This window comes from Zosterops lateralis (assembly GCF_965231275.1).
Source record: "Zosterops lateralis genome assembly, chromosome: 1".
Classification (NCBI taxonomy): domain Eukaryota; kingdom Metazoa; phylum Chordata; class Aves; order Passeriformes; family Zosteropidae; genus Zosterops; species Zosterops lateralis.
The window spans coordinates 18,503,203-18,515,724 of NC_139762.1; the positions used below are offsets into that span (position 1 = coordinate 18,503,203).

The window sequence follows — 12,522 nt, forward strand, 5'->3', positions numbered from 1 at the left end:
TTTCTTTTTGAAAACTGCATGTTAGAAAATACCATTTGCATCAACCCTCCTAACCACAATTTAGACTTTACAGGAAAATCTCTTACGCAGGTTGTATTTGGAAATAAAATTTATTTGGCTTAAGGCATTAGATTTTGTATACTAAAATTCACTGCATTTAGGAAGAAAGGATGTGCATTTTTTTTTTTCCAAATAACGTTATCTGACTGTAGTGTTTGGGTGTCTCAGAGTAAAATGAAAGCAGTTGAGCTGTATTACTAACATTCTTGCTAGAACAAACTATAATTAGAAAGTGTTTCCTTCTAAGAGAGCTGTAAACTTTTTCTGGTGTGCAGTTTCCATACTCATGATGACTGTGAGATTAAGTAAAGACTGGGGAAGAGAACAATTTAGTTGTGAAGAAATAAAATCTGAAGCCAAACCCATAGGAGAAGGAAAGAGGAATGCCTCAAGCTCAGTCTTGCAAGGACTTGGGCACGTTAGCTTCTGATTCATCAAAGTGCTTATCACCAATTTAGTGAATAGTTCTGTTGAAATAGGCGTTGTTACTCATCCTGTAGTGAAGCACACCTATCCTCAGTGAAACACAGGGCTGCATGTTTTTATGGATTTGGGCCAATGGGTGTAGGATATGGTCAGTTTGACCTCTTGAAAGTACAAGGTTTTACCTTGATTCTTACCCAGAGGAATCCTCATGCACTTGGCTGTTACTGTTCTAGCCTCTAATAGTGTAAAATCAAGGGAGTAAAAGTGGGACCAAAGCCCTTCAGCAGAATTTTTGGTAGTTAATTAAATACATTGTAAAATGATTTATTTGCTTAAAATGTATTTTGTCTATCATATGGCATGAATGTATTACCTTAGGAGTTAAACCCTTTATGGTTCTACAAATTCACAGTAAGAAATTAATCCTTTACCATAGGAGTTTGCAAACTTTGTACAAACAAAACCAGATTGCAAGGTGGGAAGAAATGGTACCCAGTAACTAGAAACACACTGAGTTATTACTGTGAGAGCAGCAATTTTCTTCTAGTAATTGTTGCAGAACTGTTATCCATCAGAGCAGTTAATGTCACTCTAAATTGCAGCATTTGTGTGGTAGTCTTTTAAAACTGCCGTTTTTTTGAGAAGGTGTGAAAGAGCTCATAAAACATCTAGATTAATTTTTGGATTGTATTGAGACTTCTGAATAACTACAGAGTATCCAGTTCTGGAAATTGAAATGGCTTGGTTGGTGTCTGAATCAGGAGTATCCCTAACCTGGATATTAAAAAGCTGTTTTTGTTCTCTAAGTTGTGAGCCTTCTTTTGTTTGATTGATTTGTTTTTTGTTTTAAGACTATAAACACTTAAAATTCTGCCTTACCCTAATGACATTTTTATGAATGTATCCTGTTGTACTCACTTAGAGAGTAAGGTAGCATTTTTCACGTGGTTTATTGTTAGAGAAACTAAAGAGAGAGAGAATAATACTCAAGCTGTGTTTTAGGTGGTTGCAGAATATGTAAAATATCAAAAAAATATGAGCTAATAAATATGTTGGCATATTTCACATTTCTTAGTCTCTAAACTTCTTCTAAAAATCTCATGATTTTGTGCTTAAAGCAGTTAAAGTATTTCATTAGTAAAAAGGCTGATAATGCATCCTTCAGTGTGACATTTGCAGGACAGATCCATCTGTTTCTTTGTAATTTGCCTATTTTCTGTAGGCCCTTAATCAGTTATGAAACAAAGATACCAAATATTCTTTGTGGAAATATCACAGTCCCATCTATAAACTTTTCCTTTCTTGGAAGTATGTTCTGCTTTGTTTCAGTGCTTTCTTGGGTAGTGGGTGAAATGAGGTTGAGAGAAGTACATTTTCCAGTAACTGTCTTACATGGTACTGTCAGTCTGTCTGGATATACCTGGAATCATGGAAACATATTTTTTTGGGGAGGAGAAAACCTAACTGATCTCATTTTGGAGCCTGTGGCAATGCTGTCTCCTGAAGGTGATATTTTAATACCTGTGATAAATTTTCTCCAGAGCTGAGAACTTATTTTTATACTGACCTGTAGTCTTCGGCTACAATCAGATCACACCAGCTTTGGAATTTAACTTTTCTGCTATCAAAGTCAGTGAGGCATTGTTTGTCAGGGGAAGTTTTACAAAAACTTAAATGGGGTATTTTCTGTTGGTGTAATGTGTGCACATCCCAGAGAAGGTGGGATATCAGCTGTTTTATCAGTTGTATAAATTGATAATTATTTTCTAATTAGGGGGTAGTATATGATGGTTTTTGTTTGTCTTGCATGCCAGAAGGATCTTGCTCAGTCTGATTTTTAGGTCTTCAGCATCTCGTCCAATTTTTTAATTTAATTCTTCAGCCCCTCAAGATCTTAAATAGCCATTTATTTAAAGGTTTAGAAATGTTTATCTTCATATGGTACTTCCCTCCATTAAATGTGTCAGTGGAAGCCTGTTCTGATTTTTACTGTGAGTGGAGGAAAAAAAATTACAAATCACAAGAGAGGAGTGTTTCTGCAGCATCATTGCTCTGATTTCAGATGTACAGCGTAAAAGCAGCTGCAGTCAGCTGACAGCTCGTGGTCGTGTTCGGATATATGTGAGGAAGGGGCGTGCTGTTTTAAATGCATAATAGAGCTGTTGTTTCGTCACCAGGAAGCAGGGATGGATGGTAGCAGCCCAGGGAAATGAGAGACAGTGATGTTGCTGTAGTGGAAGAGAAATCTCATCGCACAGAGCCAGAGCTCTCTGCAGGCAGCTGTAGGGATGCACCAAGGCAAAATGGCACAAACGTATTTTGCTTTCTGTACAGGATAAACGTAAGGAGCAGATAAAAGCCTGAGATAGACATGCTCACAAGGAGGGTGAAGTTATTTTTTATGCTCTACTGCCCTTTATGTCTGTTGGTACCTTCCAGTGAAATCAGTGTAGCTGTATTTTTAGCTTCCTGTAGTCAACATCAATGTGACAAAATAATTCTGTCTTTACATCTGTAAGCAGTTTTTACTGTGTTTTCCTGTTTTCTGCCAGCTGCAGTTTACCAAGGATGTTACAGCATTGGTAAGAAATGTACAGTAGCCATTTCTCTGATGGTTTTGTAAGGCATGTTTTTCTTAATGATTTGTGAGAAGCAAGAATATGAAATAGCAACTTTGGAAATGAGCTAGATAATCTGAGCTGAATTGTCTTCATAATGCTGATCTCTTGATTTGTGGTTTGTGCCTGTGTTATTTGCTCTGTTTTCTCTCAGTGTGCTTTAATATTTTGCACTTCACTAATGCTTGGTGTAACATTGCAGCAGTATTGTAAATGCCTCGCCCTCCTCTCTATTTTGCTCTGTGTTAATTTTATGGCTGCACTTGGGCTTTTATAACTGTCTGCTGTTAAGACAGAGCACATTGATATACTGTAATTGAGCATGTTATGGTTTGAACAGGAAATGCTGTGATATGATAGCACTCCTAAGTGCGTAAAAGCCCAGAGAAATTATTTTGATCTTCTGTTACATTGGCAGGCTCTGCATTGGCTCTTTATTTCATTATGTTGAAACTGAACAAAGTCATGCTGAAGTTTTCCAGTAATAGAATATTGTTTAAGTGTGCTGTATGCTTCTCATTGATATATTTTGAATGTTTTTTTAATTTCACAATGACAAATGCTGCTTTCAAAATGCTGCAGAAACATACTAAATGCAATATAACCATTTTTTTCTTAGGAGTCAGGTTGTTATGCATGAAGATGCAAAGTGCACTAAGAAAATGAGAGATTTCAGTTTGCGTTTTAATAGTGCATGGACAGTGGTGAATACGTATCAATTGTCATACTATTTGTACCTCAGAGTTAAAAATGCTAAATATCATTAATATTTTTTGCAGTAAAATTTGTGTATCATGTACTTGCTGTCTCCTGTAAAATGTAAGATGATTTATAGGGTGTTGGCTCACAACAATACATTACTGCTTCAGTTTATTCATTATATGTTTAGGAACAGTAGCTTTTATGTAGAAGACATTTTAGAGGAGTGTGTGTATGTGTATTTATTTCTTTGTACTTTTCATATGTACTGCATTAAGTGAACAGAATTGTTTTATACACAAAGCGCATAGAGAATTTTCTAGTGCTAGTTGAATTTATTATGCAGCATTTTAACCTAATGATTGTTGTGAAATTCCAGTTTCCAGCAGTGGGAAGCTTAAACAAGAAAAATGTGTGAAGTAGCATGTTAGAAAGCAGAATTAAAGAGGAGAAGAAATACTGTGTTGTGTGCTTACGAATTTTGAGAAACCTGAATCAGTGCCTGCCCTACTCGCAGTATTTCCTAGAATCAGTCATCAGTTTTTTAATTGTTGAGGGAGGGAATGTATGTCATGATTTTGCTTGTTCTGTTTCTGCTCACTAAGGGTACGGAATGCTGGTTTGATCTTTTGAACTACCATTTTGTCTAAAATTAGAGTGAGTGTGAATTTTGAACCTGTGTTCCTCTCCCTTGAAGCTTGATCATGCAAATACTAGATTGGTGAACTTTTCTGTCTCACTCACCACTGAATACTCACTTCATCTTCTCTCCACAGGCATATTCCCAAGATGCCTACTTGAAAGGCAATGAAGCCTACAGTGGCAATGCCCACAACATACCTGAACCACCACCAATATGTTATCCACGCCTGACATCCACTGCCTCTGTTAAGGCACAAACTGGAGACAAGCTCCCTTCTGACTTCTCACTGGGGAAACAGCAAGTCAATAGACCAGTCCGGGCATTGACACAGCCAGAGAGGGCCTACAGAATGGAAATACAAGTGCCTCCATCACCAACAGACATTGCAAAATCAAACACAGCCGTGTGCGTTTGCAATGAAACTGTAAGGACTGTTATTGTGCCTTCTGAGAAGGCTGTAGATTTGCCATCTTGCAGAAATAACCATGCTGGTCCATCACACAGGACAGAGGAAATAAGATACGGCTTAAAAGATCAAACCAGTCTAAAAGCACGGACCACATCACCACCATCTTTAGTGTCCACTGCCATTGTACTTCCCCAGACGCCAATAACAAGACCAGTTGATACAACTGGAACAGTAAGTAAAGCTTCAAATTATGTCGTGTGTCCAGAAGGCATCCCAAGCACTAGACCTTCTACTCAAGCCACAGACTCACCCTCAGTCTCTACTAATCACTACAGTTCTCCAACCTCCCACCAGCATATAGACTGGAAGACATACAAAACTTACAAGGAGTACATTGATAATAGACGCATGCACATGTATGGCTCCCGAACAATACAGGAAAGGTTAGATAGCTTAAGGGCAGCTTCTCAGAACACAACTGAGTATAATCAGGTGGTGCCAAACCGCACTGCTTCTCAGGTACGGCGCAGGAGCACCTCTCACGACAGGGTTCCGCAGTCTGTCCAGATCCGGCAGAGAAGTGTATCCCAGGAAAGGCTTGAAGATCCTGTGTTGATGAAAGAATGGCCACGAAGTGCTTCACAAGATACTCTAAGTTCGCCTTCAGTCAATGCTAAAAATCACAGGGCTCGGTCGTGGGATTATCTCAGCAAACAGGGTGAAGTGCTAGAAAATTTTCATTCTGAGAATATGATTGCAGATGCAAATGGAGATAGGAGAAAGACTTACAAATGGACAGGGTTTACTGAACAAGATGATCGGCGAGGTATTTATGACAGATCTAGACAACATGCATTTCATATGTCCCTTCGAGGTCAAAATTTTCCTGTTGCTCCTAGTACTTATATTTCAGACAACAGGAGAACAGGCAGTAGAGCTTCTCTGCCAGGTTCTCACTTTCAGAAAGTTTCACCAGATATGAAAATGTTACAACCTTCTCGTGATCTGCAGACTCCTGGGGGAGTTTCAAAATCTGCAGCTGTTTCACAAGAGAGGTTGTCTCTCACACCAGCCAGAAGTTCTAAAAGTAGCTCTCTGAAGAACTCAGCTCTCTATGCAGCAAAGCCATCAATTCCCCTTAACCAGGGCCTGGATGCTATTGCCAGCAAAGACCAAAGAACAGTAAATCACTTGCATCAAAGCAGTCTGTTAAACCAACAGTCAAGGATCCGAGTGGAAGGTGGCCCAGATCACAAAACAGAAACTGGTAAAACCATCCAGCCCTCCTCTCTGGCTCCAGCTTCTGCCAAACTTGTTCAGCCAACAAGTGAGTGTTTAACTACCTCTGACAATGTAGATGGCTCCATCAGACAAAAGATTCATGGTTTTGAAAGGGAAGATGTTGGTGAGTCTGAAAGTCTGCAAATGGATGTTCAGGGAAATGACAAAGACATGGTGGTCATGCGGGACAAATCACCCTCTGGCCACCAAACACCCCAGCCTTTGAGACATCAGTCCTACATTCTTGCTGTAAATGACCAAGAGGCAGCCTCGGACACTACCTGTTGGTTACCTAATGATGCTCGGAGAGAAGTCCACATAAAAAGAATAGAGGAAAGGAAAGCATCGAATTCCAGCCCACCTGGTGACTCCTTGGCTTCAATTCCGTTTATTGGTGAGTTAAATTATTTCATTGTGTGTCAAATGCTTTTCTCTCCTAAAGGTGATGAAAAACACCATGCCAGGTAGCTGACTGCTCTTACTGTAAACCCTGAGGCTGAGTGGCATGGGAGATTTTTCTCATTTAAAATAATTTTATGTTGGTAAAAGTAAAAATATTTTCCAGTGGAGAAAAAAAATAATTCTTCTTCATTTGCGAGTCCTGGAGAATAAGTGTATGAAAAGCCCACAGTGATGTAATATTTTTCTAGAGTTTTCTTTAACCCTCTGGGTAAGTCCGTGTTACATAACTCCATCTGATTATCACTCCACAATGTTGTGATGTTACGTATACGGACAACTGGCATTTGCAACATTCAAATACTTTTGCTTGTACATACTTGGAATCCAGTACAGAGAGAATATGGATGCATTTCCATATAAGAGTGACGTGTGGGGAAAAAAATTTTTTCAGCTGAATAGGTATGGTGAAAGTTTTTTGAGACAGATGGGGAATAGATGAAATCTGTTTCAGGTGAAGGGATAGCAGTAAAAAGAAGTGGGTTTGCAAATAAAATGCTAATGCGGATATGAACGAAAGGGTTTGTGGAAGCAGAATCTGAGAAGGCAAAAAAGATTTGCCTGTGTGCTGTGGCACAAACAGGGTTGGAATTACAGGGAGCTTATTGGAAGGACACTGAAGGGGAAAAGAACCAAAGGAATGATTGCAAATAGTAGAAAAAAATAAAATTATATTGAATGTTGGATATGTGATGAATTAGTGTCCTCTGCTGAAAGGAGAGTTACAGTGGCAGAGCATTTCTGTTCTATCCAAGTAGTCAATGCCTCAGTTGTCTTTGTCCTGCTGTTGTTGTTGGGTTGGATTTTCTTTTTTCTGTGGCTGATTTAATCCTTTGTAGTCTGGATGTATGTGGATCATTTTCCACAGAAGTTGATTTATACCTGGCTCTCTGTGCTGTTGAATTTAGTATAGGAAATATTTAGAAAATACTGAATATGGAATTTTGATTTTCGGACTCATCTGTGTGAAAACTCTTTAATGATTTTTTTTCACACAATAGGTTAAGGGAATAACAAATACAATGTCTTAACATGATTGTCTTCTGTTGGGGATCTGAAGCAGTGATTCCTTTCCCCTAGCATTAACTATGATATGCACTATTAGTTGAAAGTGAATAACCAAGTAAACAGTGAAGAAGCTTTGTATTCATCAGAAAATGGTAATCATACAAAAGATACAGTAATCATGTTATTTTGACAGAATACTAGTAAGACATTAAAAAGTGCTTTCTTAGCTAGCAGATGCTGCTTTTGTTGGGTTTTTCATTTTGAACGGGAGTTGTATAGATATTTTTCATTCTTGTTATTACTAGATGCATCAGTATAATTTTAGATTCTTCTTTAGACCCAGCCAATCTTTAAGGATTAGCGAAGTTTGTGAGGCATGTAACTGATCTTTGTGCAGGATTTTTCAAATACTCTGCCTAAAATCTATGTTGGGCTCTTGATTTAGATACGGTGTTTGCTGGGTGTATTCTAACCCCATATAGTTTAAATGTCATGTTAAAGTCAGATCAAGATTGGTAACGTCAAGCCCAACTTTTTCTACATACACCATCTTCTTTCTTGGTTTGGACAAAGATTTCCCATTAACTTTTTTTTATATGACTTGCTTCCATATTTTAGAGAAACATGTTGATAAAAGTTCAGAGAAGCCTTAAACATGTCAGCTATACTGTATTTGGTAGCATCTGAGCAGTTCAGAAGGAACAAAATTGTAACTCTCCATTGCAGCCTCTTGGCATAACACCATATGGGATTGAATTCTTGTAAGCCTCTTGGAATGAAACCTTCTGAGTGTTTCAGAAATACTAAAAACTGGTGCTTCTAGAACCTGGGCACTATCAGAATCAGCATGGTCCTTGTGGCTGTCTTCCCAGCAAGAAATTCCTGTGCCAGTACAGGTGCTGTGGAAAGTTCACACCCCAGCTCCAGCACCTTGAAGAGGAAATAACCCTCTCTGAATACAAAGAGCATGAAATGTTATAAAGGTGGACATCTTCTTATGTTAGAATTTATATGCATTATTCTAACTTTGCTTGTTCTGCTGTCATTATGCTTAATTACAACTTCACTTGTTAAAAGCTGTACTTAGTCAGATCTGTTTTGAAATTCAGTTAAAGGCTTTTGAACTCCTCAGATGAAAAATCACTGGTAGTTTTGGTTTAGGGTTTTCTTTTGGGTTTGGTTGGGTTTTGTGGTGTTTTTTTGGTTTTTTTTTTTCCCTTTGATTTTTGAGAAGGATCTTACTTCGAATGAAGATGTACCTGGGAGCTGGCAGTTGCTTTACTTCCCTTATGCTTATAACCATATAATAGGTTTTTTTGCATTCTTGGGTTTTATTGGATAGAGCAAATTTAATAAATACACTTACTGAGTTATTTGTACAGTAGATACTTGGAGTAGTGTAAAAATGTAAACTGGAGGGAGGGTAACAAATATCTTCCAAGGTTACTTATATTGCCACCATTTAAAATGTGTGGTGTTTAAAATATTTGTGGTGTGTCTATTTTTATCACCACTTTCTGTTTATTAAAAGTAGTAGATATAGCCAGGACCATATTTTTATAGAAATTTAGCCAGAAACAGTTGGCTTTTGCAGCAGTATTTTGTGACGAACTTGCAGGATGATTTTAGCTCTAGGTAAGTAGCACAGTGCCCTGCACCACAAACAGAAATCCAAGCAGAGTTTCCATCAAGCTTCCTTACAGCACCGAAGAACTGCCTTTTGACACTAGTCTTTTCCAAAAGGTAGTTCAGAAGCAGGGAAATTTAAATTTTGGGTGTAATTTACTAGCAGAAATGAGAGATCTGTTCAGACCAAATTTAGTAGGTAGCTGTAATATCTTTTATGGGAGAAATTGATTTTTTGGAAAAAATTAGGCAAAATACTACGTGTTCGAACTCTTCTTCGGGTAAGCACATGTTTTTGGGGGATGACAAAGTTGCCAGTTTTACAGATAAGCAGGCAGTGGTATTGCAGGCTTCACTACTTTCCATGTGCTACTAAATGCAGGATATTATGGTTCTTAGAAAGCTGCTATTTCTATTTCAGGTCCAAAGAAAAGCTGTGTTCTTAAAATGGTCTATATTGTTTCAAACTATATAAGTTAGTCTAGTGACAGTCTACTGTTTTTATCCAGAAAAGGTTTCACCTGTTCTCTAGACTAATAAAAATACCATTTTCTCTATCAATGACTATATTAGCGATTGTGGTGTTTAATATGCATTTTTCAGACCTGTAATTTTTCATAATTTCTGTGCTAGAGAACAGCAAATGATAATTTTCTGACCCACTGGGTAATTTTTGGATGAGATAGTCTTCACTGGAATGGAAAGTAGACTGCTGCTAAACATTCTGATAGATGTGGATGACAAATGGTGTCTCTAGGGGTTCTTATTGGGACCATTGTTATTAGATACCTTCATTAATGACACAGACAGTGGGGTTGAGTACACCTTGGCAGATGACACCAAATTTGAGAGGTGCTGTTGCCACACCTGAACGGTGGTATGTCATCCAGAGGGACCTGGACAGCTCGAGAAGTGGGCATGTGGGAATCTCACGTGATTTAACAAGACCCAAGTGCAAGGTGCCCTGAGTCAGGGCAACCCTGGTATGAACACAGGCTGGGGATGGACAGAGCAAGGGCTGCCCTGCCCAGGGGGCTTTGGGGGTGCTGATGGATGAGAGGCTGGACATGACCCAGCAATGTGCACTCATGGCCCAGAAAGCCAAACACTGCACTAAGAGCAATGTGGACAACTGGTCAAGGGAAGGGATTCTGCCCTACTCTGCTTTGGTGAGAGCCCACCTGCACTGCTGCATCCAGCTCTGGGGTCCCCCCTGCAGGGAAGATGTGGACCTGTTGGAGCAAGTCCAGAGGAGGGTCCGCCAAGTTTAGCAGAGGGATAGAGCACCTTTCCTATGAGGAAAGGCTGAGAGAATTGGGATCGTTCAGCTTGGAGAAGAGAAGGCTTTGGGGTGATATAATTGTGGCCCTTCTCTTGAAGGGAGCCTACAAGAAAGACGGAGAGAGACTTTTTGTGAGAATGTGTAGTACAGGACACAGGGCAATGGATTTAAACTGAGGTGTAGATTAGATATTAGGAGGAAGCTCTTTACTATGAGAGTGGTGAAGTCCTGGAACAGGTTGCCCAGAGAAGTTGTGGATGCCCTGTTCCTGGAAGTATTTAAGGCCTGGTTGTGGGGGGTCTCTGAGCAACCCAATCTAGTGGAAGATGTCCCTGCCCACAGCAGGGGGTTTGGGTCCCTTCCAACCCAAACCATTTTATGTGTTTTGTAACGGTTGAGAAAATGCTGATGCAGAATATAGTTATCTTAATACATTTTGTAGACATAAACGTCTAGTAAGCTTACCTGAGATTAGCAGCAAGGTTGAAAATATTTTTTTGCTTCTTACAGTACTTACTGCAGAGTAGAAAGAAATGTAAAAGAGGTTAATCCAACTCCTATATTGAGTTAAATGAAGTACCCACAGGAGTGAAATGGGGGTGCTGCTTCAATGCTTAACCTGAATGCAGCATGTGTACTGTCAGGCCAGCTTAGTGCTTTGGCCATTACTACTGGGTGAATGTTCTTTCCAACTTCACAGAGGCTCATCACATGAAAATAAGTTCTATACAGATATGTTTTAAAATCCTTAGCCTAAATATCATCTTGATGTTCAAAATTATTTTGAAATAAAATCAAGTTCTTAGGCATCCTATTACAGAGGTTTTTTTCTTAGGTGTGTAGTAGCATCATGTAAGTACAAAGATTTTTCCTTAAAGGTGTGATCTCATTTTGAAAATATTTAGCACATCCTTACCCTAGAAAAATTTTAGGTCACTTCATTCCACTGTTAATTGTGAATAACTGAGAGAAAATTAGCCAGATAAAAATATCTGACTAAACTTTGATAACACCAAAATTTTGTAAAAATTAGATGAGTGTTCTCCCCTGACTGAAACTCACACCTTAGGAAAGGTATAAGAACAGGACAAGGATATGTGATACTTAATATTGGTACTTTCTATTCTCCCACTATTTGCACTTTAAAATAACTCTGAGCCAAATGCGATTTTAAGTGTACCATAAATTTCTCTATTCTCTTCTGTATTACAGTAAAATTTTGTTATCTGATAGCCTGTATTGATTTAAATAAAGATTTGCCAGGAGTTTCACAGCTGAAACTGCATGGTATTTATTCCCTTAGCATGTGTCTGTGTTCTTCTAAAACATGTCTCCTGTTGACTAAATTCACAGTGTGGGTTGAAAGGGTCCCTAAAGACTATCTGGTTCCAACCCCTGCCATCAGTGGAATCACCTTCCACTAGGTTGCTCAGAGCCTCATTCAAACTGGCCTTGAGCACTTCCAGGGATGGGGCATCCACAGTTTCTCTGAGGAATCTGTTGCAGTGCCTCACCACCCTTAAAATAAATCTATTTCTTCGACCCTTAGTGCAGGGAAACCACCACAGCAATTTCTGTGTTAGTAATCAGGTACACTCTACTGTTCACTGTGCTTTAAAAGCTGGTCTTCATGCTAATTTTCAAAAGCATGGAGTTGGGTGGGGGGGTTTGGTTTTTGTGGTTGGTTTTTTGGTTAGGGTTTTTTGTTTGTTTGTTTGTTTCTGTGGGGTTTGTTGGTGCTCTTTTTTGTTGGTTTTGGGGTTTGTTTTTTTTGTTTGGTAGGTTGGGGTTTTTTTGTGTTTCACAACCTGTTTTTTTTATAAATGTTGTAAATAAAAATACTTGGGTACTTGCCGATTAGCAGATAGAGTAAATGTACCTGGTGAGTTCTGCTCAAGCCTGTTTTTCTTTTTCCTTTTTCATTTTTCTTGTTGTTACTGTATATTTTTAAAAGTATATTAACTAAGGAATTAGGAGTTGAAACATTCTAAACCACCTACTATTAGTGAAG

At 38.7% G+C, this 12,522-nt stretch overlaps 1 protein-coding gene across 2 annotated transcripts in view; it reads left to right on the forward strand.

Annotated features, from left to right (window-relative positions):
* The window catches only part of ARHGAP21 (Rho GTPase activating protein 21), a 113,338-nt gene that overhangs the window by 75,814 nt on the left and 25,002 nt on the right, over window positions 1-12,522 (forward strand). For both annotated transcript variants that reach the window (XM_083864747.1, XM_083864748.1), the window contains exon 7: window positions 4,580-6,530. In XM_083864747.1, coding sequence (XP_083720873.1) covers window positions 4,580-6,530 — 1,951 coding nt within the window. The remainder of the gene's footprint in view (window positions 1-4,579; window positions 6,531-12,522) is intronic.